At 42.1% G+C, this 21556-nt stretch overlaps 1 protein-coding gene across 2 annotated transcripts in view; it reads left to right on the plus strand.

The window, feature by feature from the left end:
- Positions 1-21556, plus strand: part of PARVB (parvin beta) — a 92485-nt gene that overhangs the window by 23340 nt on the left and 47589 nt on the right. The window contains exons 1-3 of one of the 2 annotated variants that reach the window (XM_067559342.1): positions 1270-1360; positions 5405-5494; positions 12842-12912. In XM_067559342.1, coding sequence (XP_067415443.1) covers positions 1324-1360; positions 5405-5494; positions 12842-12912 — 198 coding nt within the window. In that variant the 5' untranslated portion in view covers positions 1270-1323. Of the gene's footprint in view, positions 1-1269; positions 1361-5404; positions 5495-12841; positions 12913-21556 lie in introns of those variants that run through there. The other variant, XM_067559341.1, reaches the window with a different exon arrangement.

Consider the following 21556-nt stretch of genomic DNA (forward strand, 5'->3'; position numbering starts at 1 on the left):
CATGATAAATTCAGACTGGAACAGGTGTAGGTGTTGATGAGTCCCAAAACACATAACTGTGGTTGAGGACTTCTCACTGCTGCTTTTATGCTACCTTTGATTCCCTTGTTTTGCTTTGTTGTACTGAGCACCTAACCTATTGTATTACTAGGTATTGGACTACAATAGGGATCTTAGAGCTGAACAGTTCGGGGTATCAACTGGTTGTCAACTAAGGCGATTTATCGCAAGCCTCATGACCGTGTCCCATTCACATTATTCTTCTTAAATCCCACTTCCTGGAGTGATTACACAGGAATCTCAGCTTTTATTAATTTCATTATTTTACAAAAAACCTTTTTTGGTCTTCCTGGGTGCAGAGAAAAGCCTGAAAACCTGACTAGAATGTAGCAAAAAGGCTCAGAAGTGGGGAGGTGAGGAACTCTGGATTTACTGAAATCTCATTATTTTGGGGGATCCTAGATCATGATTTTTGTATGTTTTGGAGTTGGCAATAGTGGCATGTATTTCCTCCTCCCCCTCCTCCCCAAAGATGGGTGTGCGTGTGCGTGTGTTTTGGCCAACTGATGGCCAGACACCGGAACAAGCATAAGCCCTGGTCTTGCAACTGGGTCCACACAGATGGGACCCCAAACCAATGGGGAACCCCAGTAGCACTGCCCACACGGGTCTGATTGCAGAACTAGGGGAAAATTTTCAAAAGTGGCTATGTCCCTTTTTCACAATGACCTGGGCATTTAGGAGTCTACATCCCATTGCCTTTCAATGTGATTTAAGGTAGAATTCATAGGCACCTAGATCCCATTGACTTTCAGTGATGTGCAGGCTCCTAAATGACTTTATAAATGGGACTTAGGGCTTGTCTCCACTAAAACATTTTGCTACATTAACTATACCAGTATAATCAGAGCACCAATACCTCACTTTCCCCAGTGTGGATGCAGTTATACCAGTATAGATTACTCCAGTCTGCCAAGTGCTATCTTTAAAAATCCGGTGTCTGCTGTTGCTCCGAGCTGACTGTGATGGACTTGTGGCTTCTTTGTCTCACTTGCAGCACATGAGGTATATTGCGAATTCCACACTGGCAGTTCATCCTTCTTGAATTTCATGCTACCAAGCAAAGTACTTTTCGCTTCCTACTCTCCCCTCCCCATAACTGCTGCTGTGTTGCTGCCTCCTCCCAAGTCACCATGACCAAATTAACCCAAGTTTGTCTGTCCAGGCATTTCAGTCCCTGTCCAGCTGCCGCCCTTCCTTTGCACGGCCCAAACTGGACTGCAGGAGTACATTCCGGACCATTGCATACTGTAGGGAGCCAAAATGGCAGGACTGCTTTGTAAAAAGCGCAAAAAAGGAGGTATGAAAGGATTTGTCATGCATAAAACTCTAAGGTTTTTAATCTACCTGTGTGGAGCACAGTTCTTGCTGTGAGCGTCTGGCTTTCTGTGAGTGAGGTTCTGTCTGCGTCACTGTCTTACAGAGTTCACTTTATTGAAATGGTAGCACTTTGCTCTGATTAGGAACTTGCTTCTTGCCTTCAGAAATAGGACAAAACCTTTTGCTTTTGTGGAATTCAGCCCAGCAAATTGGATTTTAAGACCAAACCTTTTTCTTCAGCCGTGTGAGAGAAGGGGGCTGGCTGTATAATGCATGATTGTATTTATTTCCACATTTAACTTTTTCTTTCTGTCTGGTTTTGAGCCCTTAGCCATAGAAGTGGTGTTGTGGAAAGGTGGAGATTTTATTTGCTGAAAATACCTTACTTCATTTTGGTTTCAAAATGTAATTTTTGCATTTTAAAAATACCTCCTTTCTTATCTACTTTGATCAGAGAGCTACGAGCAGACTCCTGGGGGAATAAAAGCAATTTAGCCATGTTTTAAAAGTTGGCTTGCCAGAATTTGATTTTGATTTTTTGATAATTTTGATGGATAATAGCGATGTTTATTTCAAAGCATTTAAAATTATTTTTTTTCCAATTTAAATGATAGTTGTGGCAAATTATGGGGAGAGGCTGTCATACAATAATGCTTTAATGGCAGCAGAAGTGATTCAGAATGTTAAAGATTTATAATAATTAAAATACAAATTGTCAACATCAGATGTCAAAATATACAATATCCTTAAATCAAACTCTAAGAAGTTATCAAGTAGTATTTTTCTTACTTTTCCTGTCTGTAAATTTTGATTATTGATTGCAATATTTTTTGTTAGTTTGTGTGTGTATGGTAAAGTCGACATTTGCCAACATTTCCCGATTTAAAAAATGTAATCCTTCCAGGCCTATTTAATTACTAATTTGGAAAGCAACTTATTTATTTATTAAGCGCACAGTGGGTGCCAGGGGCTTTAAAATAAATGTGCTTTCCACAGTGATGACTGTCTCAGATCTATCTTTCCCCAACATTCAGTGCAGTGAGGCCTTGGTCATGTCTGGAGGCTTGAGTGCTACAATAATGATGTAAATACTACTAATAATGAAGAATAAAGCTTCTGCCATGAAGAGTTAATAATTTAGGCTGTGATTTTCAAAGGCAACTTGATTGAATGGGATTTGGGTGTCCAAATTTCTTGGGAATCTTTGATAATCTTCACCTGAAGGTGCAAGGCTGCAAAACCTTACTTGTGAATATTCCTACTTGCAAGAGTATTTCCATTGACTTCTTAATGTAAGGACCACTTGAAGGAGTAAGGGTTTGCAGGATTGAGCCATAAGCGGGCAGCATACAACATAGAGAGGATGACATGCTCTGAAAAGGCACTCAATTTAGCATGTGACTTTTTATTTCTCTGATATTTTTTTAGAGGGATTTTAAAATATTTGAATTAATGCAAAAAATGAATAAAATCCAGAAGTCCTCAGTGTCTTTTTTTAATTAAATATATTTAGGTAAAAAGCTACAGTACATCATATTCCATAAATAGTAGATGATGCAATTTTGCTCCTGTCCTTTTGCAAGCAGTTTACAATACTCTTGTGGCATATTAACTGTAGCAAGTCACTTTACTGTGGATCTTAATCCATAGGCTCTCAAAATATGACTCAGGCATTTGTCGCTTCTGGGGACATACGGACAACATGTCGCATTCAGGGAATTTATACTTGCTTGATAGCCTGCCAGAAAGCAGAAACTACCTCCCCTCTTGGAATAATCATTAGGAAAAGTGGTAAATGGTTTTAAGTGGCTTCTCTTTGGATGGCAGTGAAATGTTGCATGGAGATTATCGTGTGTGTGTCATGGGCATTCTAACCTTTTTCTATGGTGGTGGGGAGATGGAGAGTAGTGACATGGGGCTTTATAACGTGTGTAATATATGTACAAATGGCTGGCGTATGGGTTGATCTCACTACGGGAAAGGGGATAGGGATCTTTTTTTAAAAGAACTGCCTGATGGGAGATCTGTGGGGTTTAGATTGCCCTTTTCCTCAGGAAAGGACGGCTCTGCTGAGCTTGTGGTTATTTCCCAGTTTATATGGAAATCCTTGCTTTGCCCCAGAGGGGCCTCAAGGACTTTGGCTTCGCGTGAAGTCTCTTGCACAGAGAATGAAAAACATTCTTGTCTGTCCTGAAGACACGTTGTTCTTTTTTTGGTAGGTTGGAGGAAGACTGGTTATCTGCAGACTTTTGCTTTTACTGTGCCCTGGAACCTGGGTCTTTCCACCACATCCCTTTCCACCACACCTTTCCACAGTGGCCAATGCTATGTGAAGCTGGTGATGGGCAAAACCAAAAAGATTGGGGGAAGCATCCACAAATGTGTCCGTTTATCTACCCACCCTAATGTATCCTAACTTTTTCTTGGTCTGTTAATCTCATGAGAACATGAGATTTCTAGCACTTCTTGGTAAATGCAGAATAAGGCTGACTAGGACCAGGATCCACCATAATTTTGAGATTTTCCCATTACATAGGTCCTTTCTCTCCTCATCCCATTGTTCTTTGCTGACTCCCACTGCTCCTGATAATTTTCTTTCTTCCATTCCTGAGTTCTTATCTTTCTTCAAAGTGGGATAACTCAGGGGGACCAGATCCTAAGACTTCTACCTTAATTCACCTCTAAATCCCAGTGATGATTGAACCTGGTGATATGCTAAACCAAAAGATCTCTCAGCCACGCCTGTAGCCATTTCCATCACTTCACAGTAATTCAACAGACATTCTAGGTTTCAGAGAGATGTTTGGGGTTATTTATCGTGTGTGTAGGTTGTGTTGATTTGTTGGTAGGAGGATTGTGCTGGGAGATGTGTTGATTTGTATGAGGGGTGTGGGGGGTTGCCATGAATGTTATGTATGTTTGGGTTATTGTATGTGCTTGTTGTGTTGTTGTATGGGTGGTTTTGAGGAATTGTATCAGTTGAGCCAAGTAATCCACCATCTATGCAGTCTCCTTCATACAACGAATGAAATTGTTGTTTGAAAATTAACTGTAAAGAAAGGGTGGTGATTGGATGAGTTATTTCTGATATTGTAATGGTGTAGGGCTCTTGGCATAGCAGATGCATGCTTTTCTGTCGTATCGGTGTGATTAATAAAGTTAAAATTCCTGGAACTTGAAAATTGGATGGTAACATGAATGCCAGGCATGATTGAACCCTGTAGTATTCTGGACAAAAATAGCTCTCTGCCATGCTTGTAGCTGTTTCCATCATCTCAGCATGACTCAACAGACGTTCTAGGCTTCAGAGGGACACACAGAGTGACAATCTTACTGCATAGATCCATTTTACAGATGGCTGAATGGAGACGTAGGCTAATTGTCCAGATCATACAGTGAGGTTAGTGGTAGATTTTGAGATTACAGTTTGAGTTAAAAAAATTCCAGTCTTTTTCTCAATCCTAGCATGCTGTGTCTCTTTGTGTGTTGGAATAAAGTCCTTTTACTATTTCTTAAGTCTTCCTTGGGCTCTTTCAGGCTTTTTGTTAATTACAGTAGCACATAGTAATACTTGGTGCTTTGCAGGTGGAAAAGATTGCTGTTATTGTCATAGGAGTCTAGTCAACTAGTGTTTAGTTCCTCTCTTCTGTCCGACGTGCAGCCCCATGAGGTGCACAGAAGGAACAATCTTTGTTTCAGACTGAGAGAGCCAGAGCACTCTAAACTCTTTCCGGCATGGGAAATGGAAATTTTGAGTTAGCCTTTACTGCACACTCAAGGCTCCTGCAAAATAACTTCTGCTAAATCACCAGGCTAACCAGCTGTTTAATAAGAAATTACAAAATGTTTTGACTCTGGTTCTTTTCCACAGCAGCTGTAGTTCTTATTTTCATAAGCTGTAAACTCGCTTTGAAATGGGCCTGCCAGATGTATTCTCCCATTGTAGCTAAAAATTGTATGAATGTACACACACACTGCGGTTACAAAAGGTTTTACTTTTTTCTTTTTCCTTTCTTCTCTTCAGTGAGCGACCTGCAGGAAGAGGGTAAAAATGCTATCAACGCGCCAATGTCTCCCACCACCATTGATATCCATCCTGAAGATACCTTATTAGGTACAGTATTAATGCTACAGGCATAAACTAGTATGTGTTAATGGAGGTCAGTGTGTGCGTAGGTATTGAAGAGAAACCCGATCAATTGAAGCCAATAGAAATGAGTATGAACTGTGGTACTAAAATGTAAGATAGAAATTAGAAGGGCTAAGAGGAAATTTTAACAACACTCTTCTTAGTGTATGTGCAACGTGTCTCATTTGGCACATGACCAGGATTCATCAGTGATTTTGCTCTGCTGGTTGGATCATTAGCTTCCCCGGCTTGGACTGAACACTGATGAGGAGTGCGACATGAATGCTGCTCCATGCCCCCTTAAACAGCAGTGAGCCCACTACCTGAATATGTTAGAGCCAGAAAGCCAGCAAGAGAATTGGATGGTCCACTGGGCTATCAGGAAGACAAGAGCACTGTGGAGAAATTAACTGATTTCTTTGCATCATTCCACATCACAGAGGATGTTGGGGAAATACCGAACCTGGAGCTAGTCTTTTCAGGTAATGAGGATGAGACACTGTCAGAGATTGAGATATCAAAACAGGAGACCCTGGAACAAACAGCTAAATTAAAGAGCAACAAGCCACCATAGGTGTTGTTCCAAGACTTTTGAAAGAATGAATTGGCTGAGGTACTAATATAAATATTGAAACTTTCATTAATATCACTTACTTACCCTCCAGAATCCTGGTGTAGTTGTAAATATTGTACCGATCTTTAACAAAGGTGCTAATGATAAGCCTAGGAATTACAGACCATTGGGTCTTACTCCAGTACCAGGAAAATTGTAAGAAACAGTAATTAAAAACAGAATTATAAAACACTTAAATGAACATATGGTAAGACAGACAAGCGTAGCATCTGTAAAGGAAAATTATGCCTTGCCAATCTACTATAATTCTTTGAGAATGTCAGTGAAACAGTGGATAAAAGAGAACTCAAATATAATTTTATTTGGACTTTCAAAAAGCATTTGGCAAAAGGCCACATAAGAAGGAATTAAGGAAATTAAGTAGTCTTGGGATGAGATAAAAAGTACTGTTGTGATTTGGAAGTTAGTCAAGAGACAAAAAATAGAGTAGAAACAAATGGTCAATTTTCAACATGCCAAAAGTTTTTCATGGTGCCAAAGTTCTCTGCTAGGTCTAATGTTTTTAGGATATTCCTTTAATGATCTGAAAAAGGAGATAGCGCTGAGTTGAAAAAATGAGCAGATAGACTATTTTAAATAATTTTATGCTAAATTAGAGTAGATTGTGAGGAAATCTAGAGGGACCCAATTAACCTGGATGACTGGGCAGCATGATGGGAGATGAACTTCACTGTTGACAAATGCAAGGTTTTGCACACTGGAAAGAATAATTTAAAATACTCACATGTTGCTGGAGTCTAAATTAACTATAAACAAGAAAAAGACCTGGTGTCATTGTGGGCATCTCAGTGGGAACATCGGCTTATAGCGTAGCAGTGGTTAAAAAAACAAACAAGATGCTAGGATGTGTAAATGGTTAGACAGAATATAGTTCTGAATATATATCTTGCTATACTTATCTGGCTCCATCACCATAATAACTGAGCACCTCACAACCTTAAATGTATTTATCCTCATAACACCCCTGTGAGGTAGGCAAGTTGTACCAATGGGGTACTTAGGCACAGAGACTAAGTTACTTGCCCAAACTCACACAGAGACTGTGGCAGAACTAGGACTTGAAATAGGTGCCCCAACTCCCAGTCTAGGGACTTAACCACTCCATCCTTCTTCTTCAGGTCAATATTCACCATGTCATTAAATAAATGGATAATACATCCTGGTCTTGAATACTGTATTTGGTTCTGGTCATCTCATCTCACAAACAATGATATAGCAGAAATAGAAGGGGACCAAATATGGGCATAGAGAATGAACAGAGGGAGGGAGAGGTTGAAAGGATGACGAATGTTTAGTTCAGAGAAGAGCCAAATAAGAGGGGCTACGCTATAGGCATGTAAAATAAAAAATGTGATGGATGAGGTAATAGAGAGCTTCTCTTTATCCTTTCTGATATTATGAGAACAAGGAGGTGTACATTGAAATTAAAAAGCAACAAAGTTTAAAATGATAAAACGAAATGCCCCTCCCAATATATAATTTAACCTGTGGAACTCACTGGCACAGGATGACACTGAGGTAGATAATTCTGAACAGCTGAAAAAAGGAATAGCTGTTTATATGGAAAATGAGAAAATCCACAGTTACAGTAAATAGGCAAAGGAAACCAGAGAGACAAACCCTCATTCTTCTGGGCATAAACCAGGTACTGGCTGAGCAGGGTCAGGAAGAAACCTAACCTGTGTAGAGGTTATTCCATAACTAACCATTAAGGGGACCTAACGCCTTCTGCTGCATCCAGTATTGACTCTTTTCAGAAACTGGATACTGGATTAGATGGAATGTTGGTGTGATTCTGTTTCTTCTCCCCTGAAGCAACAAAAAAAAGCAGCCCCCATCAGGCCTTTATATAAAAAGAGTTTCTCTAATTCCCTCTTCTGTTAACTATTAAAAGTGGGTGAATGAGACTGAGAGAGATTAGGGTCCAGCACACAAGAGGCATGATTGCCTGGTGGCGAGAGGCATGGTGGTGGGATCCCTAGAAAGGCAAGTGTCGTGCAAACAGGGTGAGTCCTCTATTCAGAGTGCTAGCTCGCTGCCTCCTGGGTTGGGTGTGTGCTGGGTGCAACTTCCTCAGCATTTAACTGCTTGACTCATCCCAGTGATCATGAGGAAGTAAAGAACCGAAATAAATTGGAAATTACAGAATCAGAAGCTCTTCCTAGGTTTGTGGAAAATCTGGCAAATGTTTTCAGATTTCAGTTTTGAGGTTTGTTTTTTTTTAATAGATTGTGGACCCTGCAAAGTGCTGAGCCCAAATGTCTGGGCAGGTCTAAGGAAACCCCACTCAACTGTACATTCTCTCATAACCGTCCTGTGTGAGTGCAGTGCTTCATCGCTAACGGCCATGTAACTGTACGACTGGGATAGTGGGTTGTTGTAGTCTGATGCCTGAATAGTGGTGAAGGTTGAAAAGCTCCCTCTGTGCCAGCACAGCTCTCTGTCTGTGGCATCTTTTGTGTCCGGGCCCGTGGACATCCAAACTCCTTTTGGTGACCATGATACGGCTAGTGTGGTGGACCCCAAAATACCACAGTGTGTTGGCAACTGTATGTACATCAAAGCAACACAAAGGGTAAGGCCACACTGCATCTGGAGCAAGCCTCCTAGCCCGCGTAGCAGGGCGCATGCTAGCTCTGCTCAAGCTAGAGTGCTAAAATGGCTGAGTAGAAGAGCTCAGGCGGCAGCTCGGGGGGTGGGGAGGTGTCGGGTGGAGCTGCTACTGGGCCATAATGTCCATGCTGCTGTTTTTAGCATGTTAGGCTATGTTCACACTGCAGCGCTAATTTGAATTAGCTTAGTTCGACTTTCAGCAGCCAATTTAAAGAAATAGTAGCAGACTGTTCACATTATGCTGTTTGAGCTGGTCTCTTGCGTTCACACTGGCCAGCCTTAATTTGAATTAGAAAGCAGTGCAGTCTGGGTAGCTATCCCACAGTGCAACTAGCCACGGAGGCTGTGTCATCGCCCCAGGATGCATCGCTGCTTCCCCCACTCTTTCCCCCTCCCGAACAAACAGGAAAAGGATTTAGCACCGTTTTTTTTTTTTTTTTTTGGTTTTTTTTTTTTCTTTCTCCCTGCGATTGCCATTGCTTTAGAGACAGGGAGCCAGCTCTACTCTGCACTATAATTGTGATCGTGACAAATACTTCGTGGCTTATCATGGAGTACTTGAGAAATAGAGCAAGAACGAGAAGCAGCCGAGGCTGCCCTGCTTCAAGACACCCAGCAGAACAATTCCTGATTGCTGCAGGCAATGAGTGATGCATTAGTGATTTCTGTTCCTGTATGTTGCTTGCCTTTTCTCATCCACCCAGCACCCACCCCTCTGGATGTTGCTTGCCTTTGATGGAAGCCTGATTTTGGTTCCTGTATGTTTTCCTTTGATGATACCCACTCCCCCCACCGCCCTTCCAGATCTGTGCCCAACAAATCCCTCATGAACAAGATTCTCTTTAATAAAGAAACGTTTTGGAAAGATGCAAACATTTATTTTTGAACAGTCATGTCTTGGGTGAAGGGGGGAAGGGTTCCTTCACTGTCTCCAGGGGTAGGGTGTTTAGTTTTTTCCTTTTCCTAATCTGAGACAGTCTGTGCGCAGCACTGCTTAATGGTCGGGCCACTGGCGAGGTGTCTACAGAATGAAAGAAAAATAACAAGATAGCCACAGCCAAATTAGTGAAGATCAGTATACATATGTAACATTTTGAAATACTCATGCATTGATACAATATAGCCACAGCTTTTAAAGTTTGGAAGAAAATATCTATGTATCAATTTCAACAATGATGGCTTGATACAATGTTGCCTCTAGCTTGTGTATTGAAGAGGAAGAACATACATATGTTTCAGTTTCCATAATTATGCTTTTGTACAATGTAGCAAGTGACTTTCTAATGCAGACCACATGGAGGGCTGGGGGGGTAATGGGCTTGCATCAGAAATCCACAGAGACAGTATCAGGGTTTGCGGGGGGTGGAATTTCTCTGCCTGCAGTTCAAACAAAAATGGAGAGCTATTGGGAACTGATTAGGGCGGGGGGTGGGGGGGTTGATTTCTCAGCTTGCATTCCAAACCCACATAGATAGGAAAAACGGGGGTTGTGGGGGAGATAGATTTGTCTGCTTTCATTCAACACACACAGACAGGATCGGGCATAGGGGGTTGATTTCTCTGTTTGCATTCAACACACACACAGACAGGAACTGAAGAAAGAAAACTCACCAGATGTCCCTTCTCCAGCACGCCCTGGGATATCTTCCCATAAATGTCCAGATTCCTTTTGCTGGCTCTGAGCTGAGCCAGAACGGACTCCTCACCCCACAGCCTGATGAGGTCTAAGACCTCTGTTTGACTCCATGCTGGAGCACATTTGGGCTTTGCAGCAGCCATGCTAAGAACAGTGGCAAAGCTCTCTCCAGGCTGGCAGCTCAGGAAATGGAGATTCAAATCTTCCTCAGGGTTTGAGGGGAGTGGAGGGGACTTTACCTGCTGTTGTGACCACAGAGCAGCACAGCGCAATTGGCCAGAGTGGTGAAAATGGGGTATAATGGGATACATTCCGGAGGGCAATTAAGTCGAATTAAGCTCAATTATGTTCGTACTAACATTAATTCGAATTAGGCGCTATGTCACTTGCAGAGGTGGTTTTATTAATTCGATTTTACAGGCACCTTAATTTGAATTAACAGTGGTGTCAGTGTGAACGCGGGAGTAATTAATTCGAATTAAGGGACTTTAAATCGACCTAAGTCCCCAGTGTGAACCAGGCCTTAGAGCAACTCTAGCATCAGTCAGTCTGCCTGGGCTGGCAGGCTTGCTCGCAGCCGTAGCATAGACCTACTCAAACAGGCCTGACTTCTTAAATGGATACAGTGAGGCTTGTGTCATGTATCAGAGATTTCTGCCTCATAAATCTTTGGCAAGTGTACGCTCTGGGTGTAATTCTGCCTCACGGAAGTCAATGGGAGTTTTGCTATTGACTTCTAAGGGGCCTGGATTTCACTCTGCATGTCTGTGTGCACAGCTGAAGTTCAGCCTTCTGGCTCTGTTAAAAAATGCTTATTTCAGCTGCAGAAGTGGATCATCTAACAAGGCTGCGATGCTGCCTTCCTGTTGCAGTGTAGCAGCCATGCTTTTATTTCCACTTACAGGAGCTGTTCTAAACTAAATCACAACTGTCATTTCAGCAGCAAAGGAGATTAAAATGAGGAAAGGTGGGGGAGGCTGAGTTTGCTATTTGAAATCGAGGATTGGAATTTAAAAGGCAGTAACAACATTGGTCCGTCTGCCTCCTTAATGTTCATGTCTGTGTCTGCACCTATAGATGCATTCAGTTGTGGTGGGGAAAAATGTATGGAGAGGCTTTGTTTGAATGTATTTATTACCAGTCTGATGAAGTGTTGGCTCAATGGGCAAAACCTCAAATACAATCATCCCTTCTAAAAGTAATCTTTACTCCTCCCTTCTGTTCCTTTGTCTACTCCCTTCCTTTGGATTTTTTTGTCTTTCACCCTCTCTCTCTTCTGGTCTTCCTTTTCCTTGTTTTATCTGTCTCCCCTCTTCTCCTTCCCTCCCACCCATGTGTTATGGAGACCCGCCTCAAGTTGAGAAGAGCTGGATAGGCCTTTCCCCAGAGCCCATTGGCGTGGTTCTTTTGGCAGGGCCAAGAAACTGTGTAGAAAGACACTCACTACACTTCCTTGCCAAGAAGCTGAGGAACTAAGCATGGTCCTCAGTTCTGATGTACCCAGCCACCCTCTCAAAGCCTTCTAACTGTGTCCCACCCCACTTCACTTGTATGTCTTCCATGTTCTCTTCCACTCATCCCACCCGACTTCCTATTCTGTGTGTCTGTTCCATATCCCCCTCCTTTCTGTGTCTTTCCCTTCTCCTCCTCCTCCCCTCCCTCCATCCCAAATTCCATCTGTCTGGATGCTCCTTGGAGGTGGAAGGAGAAAATATTTTTCTTCTTTTCACCCTTCAATTCCACAGCAATGGAGCAGATTGCACCTCTGCTAGACTTGCTCTGGGCATTTTTTCCCTAGGCACAACTGAATTTGACCTAAATCCTCATCGGTTTCACTCTTGTCACGGCTGCCGCTGTTGATTTAGCATTGTGTGCAGTTGCAGCAGAGTAAGGGAGATCTTTGATAGCTAGAAAATTCTATAGTGTGATTTGAAAATGCAGGGAGCAGGAGAAGGGAGGATGGCCCATAATCCCATGTCACCCCTGTTACAGGGAGCGTAATGCAGTGAGTTTGCTGGGTTCTTCAGGATGCTGCAGGCTGATAATATAGCTTAAAAGGAAAATTAAATAACTGAGGAAAGGATAAAGTGGTCATCGTTATTAGTGGGTGCCACTAGTGTGCTCTGCTCTGTATGGAGCAAGACATGGTCCTGCCCAAAGGATGATACAAGAGTCTAGATGATACAGCCTGACACACACTATGCTACGTGATCTGATGAAGGCCAGTTCAATCTTATTTTAGGGAAGTTAGTACTGTGTAATCCTTCAGAGTATCTCTAAAAATGCCCAATGCTTTGATCACTTGATAGTCCCTCACTAGAGTGATGACTAGACTTTGCCATTTCTTAATCAACTTCCAGCCAGCTATATAAATAATAGCTCCTGCAATATCCTCGACAGTGTTTTCATATCATGGCTCTAATTAGAGTTTCCCCTTCTCCATGGGCAGAGGAAAATGAGGAACGTACCATGATTGATCCCAACTCTAAAGAAGACTCCAAGTTCAAAGAACTGATCAAGGTAGGAAGTAAATACTTGTCTTGTTTTTCTTTCATGAAAAAAATCTATAGATGGCTAGATGTAATCCTTTGCAAACCAGAGATTTGTTACTGAGAATACATCTACGTAAGGGGATAATAATTCATGAACTGTCCTGGATATCGAGGTCACCTTCAAGTACAAGACTGGGGGAAGTGAATCCAACAGAGAGGAAGATATGAGAAGAGGCTGGCAGATATCTGAGAGCCTCAGGATGCTAAGGGGGAGGAGATGAAGGCTACAGTCTCATCCTTTTAAGTACGGAAGTGAGGCAAAGTTCAGTTTGAATCTAGCAATGATCACCATGCCATTCTGCATGATGTGAGAGGCGGGTCTCCCTGTAACTGTAGCAGGGCAAACCCTTTTGGAAGGAATGAGTTTGGGTTACAAGAAAGAAGAGCACATGGATAAAGTGATCAGTTGGGGAGGAATTGGACTTTTCACTGTGTGTGAAATTCTGCCATGAAGGAGGAGGGCCCATGTCAGGATGTCTGTGTTGTGGAGCCCCAGCAGTGCCCCTGTTTTAGCAAGGGTGCAGCTGAAATGGTTGTGCAGAATGGTCTTCATACCTGCACTATGCTCCAAGCCAGGTTTGAGTGGAGATGAGCATTGAAAGTGTAGGAACATAGGCATTACCATAATTAGCGGACCTAAAGTTCATCTAGGCCAACATGCTGTCCTCTATGATGGCCAGAGCTAGATGCTTCAGAGGAAGGTGTAAGAACCCACAGTAGGCAGATGTGGCATAATCTGCCCCCCACATAAGGTGTCTCATTCTGGTCTCTAAAAACTTGAGATTGGCTTAAATTCTAAAGCTTGAGGTTTAACATCCCTTCCACAATCTTTTTTGTTATTTATTATAGCAACTCATATTCTTGATATCCATATAAATATCCAGTCCCTTTTTGAATCTTGCTAAGCTCTTGGCCTCAATGATTCCCTGTGGTAATGAGTTCCACAGTATAATTATGTGTTGTGTGAAAATTATTTTCTTTTGTTGGTTTTGAATTTTCCTCCTTTCAGTTTCATTGAATGTCCCTTTGCTCTTGTGCTATGAGACAGGAGAACAGGAGCTTCTGACCTACCTGTGTGCTAGAAGAGGGTCTGGGTCTATGATTGTCATGTATCCAGTAGCTGGGAGTATCTGCACTAGGTTTGTGGAGGGGTAGCAGCTGATATTCCAGCCCAGCATTTGTGGTGCTACCCCACAGCCTGTCCTATAGTGGGTTGTGGACTCCATCCCACTCCAGCCACAGTAGAGTTCCCCACACAATGCTAATTTCATGCTCTGTGTGAAGTGGAGGAGCCTAACCCAAAGCGCATAGCATTTGGGAGGGCCAGTTTAAGGGCTAGAGTGTTGAGGTTAACAGAGAGAAGGTTGGAGCAGAGAGAGAAGTGTTGACAGGTTTGTACCCTAATGCATCCTTTCTTCCCAGAAGCTTTTATGCTCATACTACTGTCTTACTACATTTCTTGTACTTGTGTGTGTGTGTGTGTGTGTGTGTGTGTGTGTGTGTGTGTGTGGGCTTTTGATTTGTATTGCTTTTGATGCAATACAAATAATAATAATGGTTCAGTGCGTCAGAGAAATCTTGATGATGTAATTCCACGAAGGAGGAAAGGACGTGTGCTTTGATGCATTCTTTTCAGGGATCTTTACTTTGTACATCACTGGAGTGAATGCATGTGTCGAAGAACCATCCCAGCAGCCTATGTATGTATTATAACGCGCTCATCATTGTATTATCAGTACTGCAATGGCAGGGAATATAAAACCAGCTTTCTGTCCAGCTGAAGTAGTTGCAAACCCAGCTTTAGCAAAGGGCTGTGTGATATTATTCCCTTTGAATATATTGTGGATTGAAACCAAGTAGAATCCCACTCATTCTCACTGTGTTAATCCTCAAACCCAACAGTGCTTGCAGAGTGGTCTTATGCTGCTCTTCCAAACTGTAATATGGGATGTTCATGGCTGTCCTATGAACTATTACTACGAATAATTAAAACTGAACCAGTGTGGTCAGAATAAGTGAACCAAGCACATTCTGCAATGCAGTAGACTTGATTGAAAATCTTGTTCGTTCACCACAAGGTCTGTTCCTGATCCTGTTGAAATCAACAGGAGCTTTGCTGTTGAATTTAACGGGCCTTGGAGCCCTTATGCTGTGGTCAACAATGAATCTTTTGAGTCTTTAAGTACCAATTAGCAAGGTCCTGCTCCACGCAAAATCTAATTAGAGCGAAGATGAAAACTTGAGCCCTCATACTGTAATGAGTTCCTCACAGGCACAGGGTCTGTGTGCCTTGCAGGATCGGGGCCTGGTTCACCGTTACCCAACACAGTCACTTTCACATCGGACTGGTAACATTTTACTCTCACTTGGTACATGTGCACATGACTGTACAATGTTCAGGGCAATTGAGAACTGGGGCCCAGGTGCTGGAAGCAACTAGGGGCTGTCTCCTCTGGACCATCCCAAAAGAGCCTTGTATGTCTTCTTGTGAGGCTACTCCAGAGAGAAGAGCCATGTATAAATTTAAATATTCGTTAACCATTCACAAGCATTATTTAAAGCAGGAGTCAATACAGTGGCATAGTTGGAAAGGAGTTGGAGGACTACCTTGATGTGAGACACTGAGGCAGAGAGGGGATTAAATTATGCTGTTAAAACACCTTGTATGTGATGATGCCTGAATGACCCAATGAAAGTGTGAGGTGTTGATCTTCTGTTTGCTCTGTATTCTTTAACAGTTATTTAAATGGCCCATTACTATTATTATTTATTATTTGAATTGAGGTAGCACCTAAGAGCCCTAATTGTGGACCAGGACCCCATTGTGCCAGGGGTTTGCTGTACAAACCCAGAATCCTTGCTCCACAGAGTTTAAAGTCTGAGATCACCATTAAATAAGGAAAGGGAAATTGAATAGTTATTGTTTATAGCTTTAATTTTGATCTTAAACTTTGATAATTTCTTTGCCCTCTCTAAAAAGTGGATACATCTACAGTATTTTTAACTTCCCTTCTCTCACACTCACAAATCAGAGCCGCGAAAAACAGAGTGAGGGCAGGGAAGCCCCTGGGAAAATGAACCAGGGGATCTAATGGTGACACATTGTTTAATACCTTTTGGCTCCACAGAAAAGGTTGTTTAATCTCTTCTTCCCTGCTGCAGTAAGAATTGTATCCGTAGTGGATTAAGCATTGCAGGCTTTTGTGTGCATTTGGAAGTGATTAAAACATAACTGTCATAGCTCAGGGGGAGAGAGACTGTAGAGTCCCATTGTAGTGCAGCAAGAACAAAAGGGAAAATAACTTTTCATTCCAGCTACCGCAAGCATAGTAAATCTCTTATACTGAATGGCTGCTGTGTTGAGGATGCTATAATAGATACTTTGAATGCTCTTACAGAACTGAAAATGATCAGAAGCTACAGGTGGGCTTAAAAGAGAAAAAAGTGATGTTTAGTATAATTATATATTTTAAAAATAGTCTGGCACAATGGGTCAGTAGGAAATCCAGCTGCAAAGAGCAATTAGGTGATCAAATAAATCCCATCAGTGGCCATCAATCCTTGTTTTCCACTTCATTTGCAGCTGCATGTAGTGAATTACAGTTCTGGTCTTGGTAGAACAGTAGGTTCTGATTAGAGGTCTATGAAATGTACAAGATGGCCCAAAGCTGGAATTTCAGATCAAAACACAAGAGCTGAGCCAATAATTCATAGTAAATATTTTATGCAGCAATTTTAGACTTTTTTGTTGGTGGTGGTGACATGTTTAAACTTTTCTAAAAATCATTTGTTCAAATAATTCTTGATCTGTGGCGGCTTTGCAAATTATTTTATGTGAGTATTTGGAATTCAGCTTTGATGGTTACTCTTGATTGATCACTTGGGTTGCTGATCAGATCAGATAAGTACGTCGTAATTCTTTGGGCTTGTCCACGTGGCCCTGCAATTCGGTCTACAGAGGCGTGAACTGCAGCGTGCATCGAAGTGCTGCGTTGTAGCTGCCCCAAGTGGACACTGCTGGCGCAAACTAAAAAGTACCCAGTGCGCATTAACTTATAGCCACACGATGCAGTTACATTGCAGCACTTCGGTGCGCGCTGCAGTTCACGCCCTTGTAGACCAAACTGCGGAGCCAAGTAGGCAAGTCCTTACAATCAGGTTTGCAATATGAATCTTCTTGTTTTACGTATTTAAAATTCATTTCCCATTAGTATCCTTTATCGTGGGTTTAAATTTCTCTATTTCGGAGAACGTTTCTGCCATTAAACTTGTATACTAGAGTAAACACCGAGGTGATGTGAATGCAACTGAAACCAATCCATTTAAATAATTCTAATGAATACTCAGGGCTATTTGTAAGCTATTCCAGTTCTACTGAACAACTTCAAATATTGTGATCTTGAGAGTAGTAGTACAGATTTGAATCCCCTTGAACTCTCACATTTTGTTCTGTTGTTCCATAGGGTCCAAAACCGGATGGAGCCTGTTTCTTGGTTCTGGTTCAGATACTTCCAAAAGTATCTAAGACCCAGATTTTTAAAAGATGTAGACATTGCTCTACTCAGTATTGCAATGCTTATCTGACTTATTCACGGAAAGTCAAGGGGACTGAGGCTCTTAAATGACTTAGCACTTTTGAAAAGATTATCTAAAATCTCAGGTAAACAGCTATCCTTCTAGAATTTTCCCCATTCAGGCTGAGGGAAATCTTGCAATGTCAGTGTCATGGTTTCTGCACCTTTGATCTCCCTCCTTGATGGCACCCACTTAAGGTTTAGGATTCCCAGCAGTGACCTCTTTTGGGGCGGAGAACCAGTCTCTCTCCCTTCAGACTGGGGGGGTTTAGGCTTGCAGTTTCTCTGCACCTCACTGATTTTTTTTCTAAGAGCTCTGACCAGGGTCCAGAACCGGTTATTAACTTTTTCTCCAGGGGCTATAACAGTGCACATCAGTTACCAACCAGCCTTCACAAAACAAACTGCATTTATTCTTTGGGCAAAAGCATTACAGAGAAAACACATAAAATACAATAAAAGAATCTAGATGCATGGTAAAAGCTTACCAAAGGTCACCCCCAACCCCAACATAAGGGTCTGGTAGGTGTCAGTCTTTCAAACCCCACAGCTGGGTTTGCCTCCTTGGTTACAGGTTTATGTCAGTTTTTAGCTTGAGAACTGGACACTGACTGGTCAACTCAGCTGTTTCTTTATACAGCTCTCAGGCCTTTGAGGCCTCTCCTCAGGGTGTAGCTTCGAAAGGCTAGGTGTTTGCACAACTGGGGTTGTGTAATTTGCAGTAACTACTCCCCATGGGGCTTCCCCACTTATGGTCTCAAAAGTCCATGCCTGTCTGACGTATTTCAAGGAGTTTGAACTCCTTACACTTCCCAAATCTCACATCTGTCAAAATCAGCTGATCTTACAAGGTTTCTGCCATTTGGGGCCAAAATCTTGCAAAGATAGCTTGTGGAATTTTGTTGCTGTCAAACTTGAACCTGAAACCTATCTCTTTTGGTTCAAGTTTGAGAGCAACCACATTTTGTAAGCTGTGTTTGACAGATTTTGGCCCCAGATGGCAGAAACCTTGTAAATCAGCTGATGTTGCAAGATGTTTTGGCCCTCCAACCCTCTCCTAAACTGAATCCCACTCCAAGCAATACTCCTTGATCAATCACTGGTTTCAACAAGATTAAATGCATCGTTTGTATCAATCAAATATGATGAAGACAAAATGAAACAATTGAGTTGTGAACTTAGAGCAGGGGTTCTCAACCTCTTTGGCTTGAGGGTCACAGATATCATTTTTACAACCCTGAAAGGCCACCAGTCTCCGCTGGAACCCCCCTACCCGCAACAGCAGCCAGACAGGAGTTCAGCGAGGAGGCTGCCTCCTCGCTCGTCTCCCGTCCCCCTGACTGCAACAGGGAAACTGTACGTGTCCTGTAGCCCCATGTGGTCCACCTGGGTCCCTAGCAGTGGCTCCTTTCTGTAGTCAGGGGGACAGGAGATCAGTGCTCCCCTCCCTCTGGCTCCAGCAGGGACCTCAGCGTTTAGGGACCTAGGCGGAGCGCTTTGCCATGCTCCCTGCTACAGCCAGAGGGAGGGGAGCTCTGATCTCCCACCCCCTGGGCTGCAGCAAGGAGCCTGTACTGGTCTTGTAGCCCTACAGCAATGCACTCCACCTGGGCCCTTAGGCAGTGGCTCCATTCTTCAGCCAGTGGGAGAGGAGGTGCGGGCCACTTTGAACGATCTGTGGCCTGCGGGCCACGGGTTGGGATCCACTGGCTTAGAGCATGGGTCTGTGAGGTTTTACAAAGGCCTACCACATGACTAACGGGTGCAAGTTTTGTTTCAAAAAAGCTAAATGTTCAGTCTTAAAATTAAAAAATCTTTTGCTTGTCTGGAAAGAGCCAACACTTAAGGTTTAGCCGAAAGGCTTGTGAACCTGAACGGCTTACACCAGCAGTTTCCACACTCAACCACACACTGAGCTAAACTATCTTGTTTTTTTAAATATTTTCACATTCTCGTGCAGAAGGCTCCTCCAATTCTAGTTTTAATTACTAGATTGCTTAAATTTAATTGGTTGGAGTTGGCTTTCTTTGCTCTGTTTGGTTGCTGGGCTTCCTGCTTTCCCACTGGGCCAGATGCTCTTATGTACTTGTTTTTGTTTTTATTTTGTGTTCTTTATTTGCGGTGGTGGCCTAGGGCTCTTTGTCCTTGATCTCTGCAAGTTTGCTCTGAACAAGTTTCAATGTGTTCAGGGCAGGCAGACTTTCTGACAAAGCCCTCTACTGGACTGGTAAAGTGTGATGCAAAAAATGATCCTGCCTGCAGGTAATACAAAGTCAGACAGGCAGACTAGTTTTTTTTTTTTTTTTTTCCCTTGTAGGCTATTCACACCATTTTATTTTTGGGTTCTGCCTGGTGGCAATTTCAATTTTCAGTCCAGCACTTGGTAATAAAACATGGCTCATTTAATCAGACATAAGAGTTTGTTGTAAAAATGGTTCAATAAATATATGTGTCAGTATTTAAAGCACCACTGGCATAGTTGTGCAATTTATTATGAATATATGTGCCTGGGGTCTGATACAGTTGGGGAGTGTTTTTATATATCTACATCTGTATCAGGCAGCCGGTGAGTTGATGGTGGGGGCAAGAGTGGATTTTACTGCAGTTTTAAAACTGCTACTAGCCAAATATTATAGAACACTTAAGAGAAATTCCACTTTTAGGAATTTAAGGCCCTGATCCAGCATAACACTTAAGCATGTGTGTAGCTTTGAGCATGCAAACACTCTTACTGATTCCAATGGGACTATTCTCATGCTTAGTTAAGTACATGCTTATAGGCAGACACAGCAAAGCACTTATCGAGCTGCTTAAATACTCAGCTATTGCAGATAATTGGCTAAATTGTGCTTCTGTCTTTGTGTAAATGAGAGACTTGGAAGACATGAACAGTTCATCCTCTGTGGGAAAAGAATCAGAAAAAAATCATCTTTGTTGTACATTTTAAATAAAACCAAATGACTGAGTTTCTCCCCTTGAAAGAGTTAAAAAGATCCAGTGCAGAGAGGATTTTTCCAGGCTTTCTCAGTGAGGCACAAGCTTTTGCCATCAAGAAATCAAGGGGCGGTCTGGCTAATTTTGTTTTTTGAAAACTGCAGTTTTTATCAGTCTTTGGGGGTTTTTTCAAAAAGGTTTGAATGGATAATTTTTTTAGTTATAAATTCATTTTCTCTAGGAGGGCTGGAGTTGTGGGATGCATATTAAATGAATTTTAACATTTTTTTGGTTTTTCCCTTTTCAAATGTCAGGTTCTAAAAAGTAGAATAAAATGGCTACAACTAGTCTTTGTTTTATTCTCTCTCCTTTATGTGCCTTTGCCAAGAGGTCTTTTTTTATTCTAAATTTAAGCAATGAGTGCTGTAACTTTTTTTTAACCCGTTATATAGGATAACATTTTCCAAAGCACTTAAGTGACATAGAAAACCAATGGGATTTAGGGTCCTATTTTGAAAATGGCCCTTGAGGCTCCTAATTCACATAGATCCTTTTGAAATCTTTTTACCCATAGTCTCCCAATCTCGTCTCTGTAACTATTGATATTAGAAAGGTGATGAAGTAACTTCAATCGCAGCCTTTTGTGCCAGATTTTCAAGAGTTTAGCCTCCAAAAATTGCCATTGTTCTCAATGGAAGCTGCTGAGTCCTGACTACTTTTGCATGTTTGAAACTCTAACCACTTCATTCAGGCACTAAATGCATTAAAACAAATATCTGGCTCTGTTCTTTTAAGGAATGATCACAACCATGTATTTCTTTATGGCTTCTTTCTCGCTAAACATTTTCTATTGATGTTCAACAGTATCAAGATAGTGTAGTTCAGAAAGAGGCTGCAATAGCTCTGTTTTACCATGGGAGACGAATGTGTCTAGCTAACTGGGGAGTGTGGGGGGTTGTTTTTTTACTGTTGGAAACAATACAGTTTGTAGTATTAAAGAAGGTCTCTCTTCCTCCCCCATACTGGCCCCCATTTCCTGCTCATTTTCCTTTCACAGTATTGGTCCTTTCCTACCCTAAAAAAACACTATAACCTCATTCTTAC

The sequence above is a fragment of the Emydura macquarii genome, unplaced genomic scaffold, assembly GCF_026122565.2.
Source record: "Emydura macquarii macquarii isolate MOO-44397 ecotype Brisbane River unplaced genomic scaffold, CSIRO-AGI_Emac_v2 contig_2205, whole genome shotgun sequence".
Lineage (NCBI taxonomy): Eukaryota > Metazoa > Chordata > Testudines > Chelidae > Emydura > Emydura macquarii.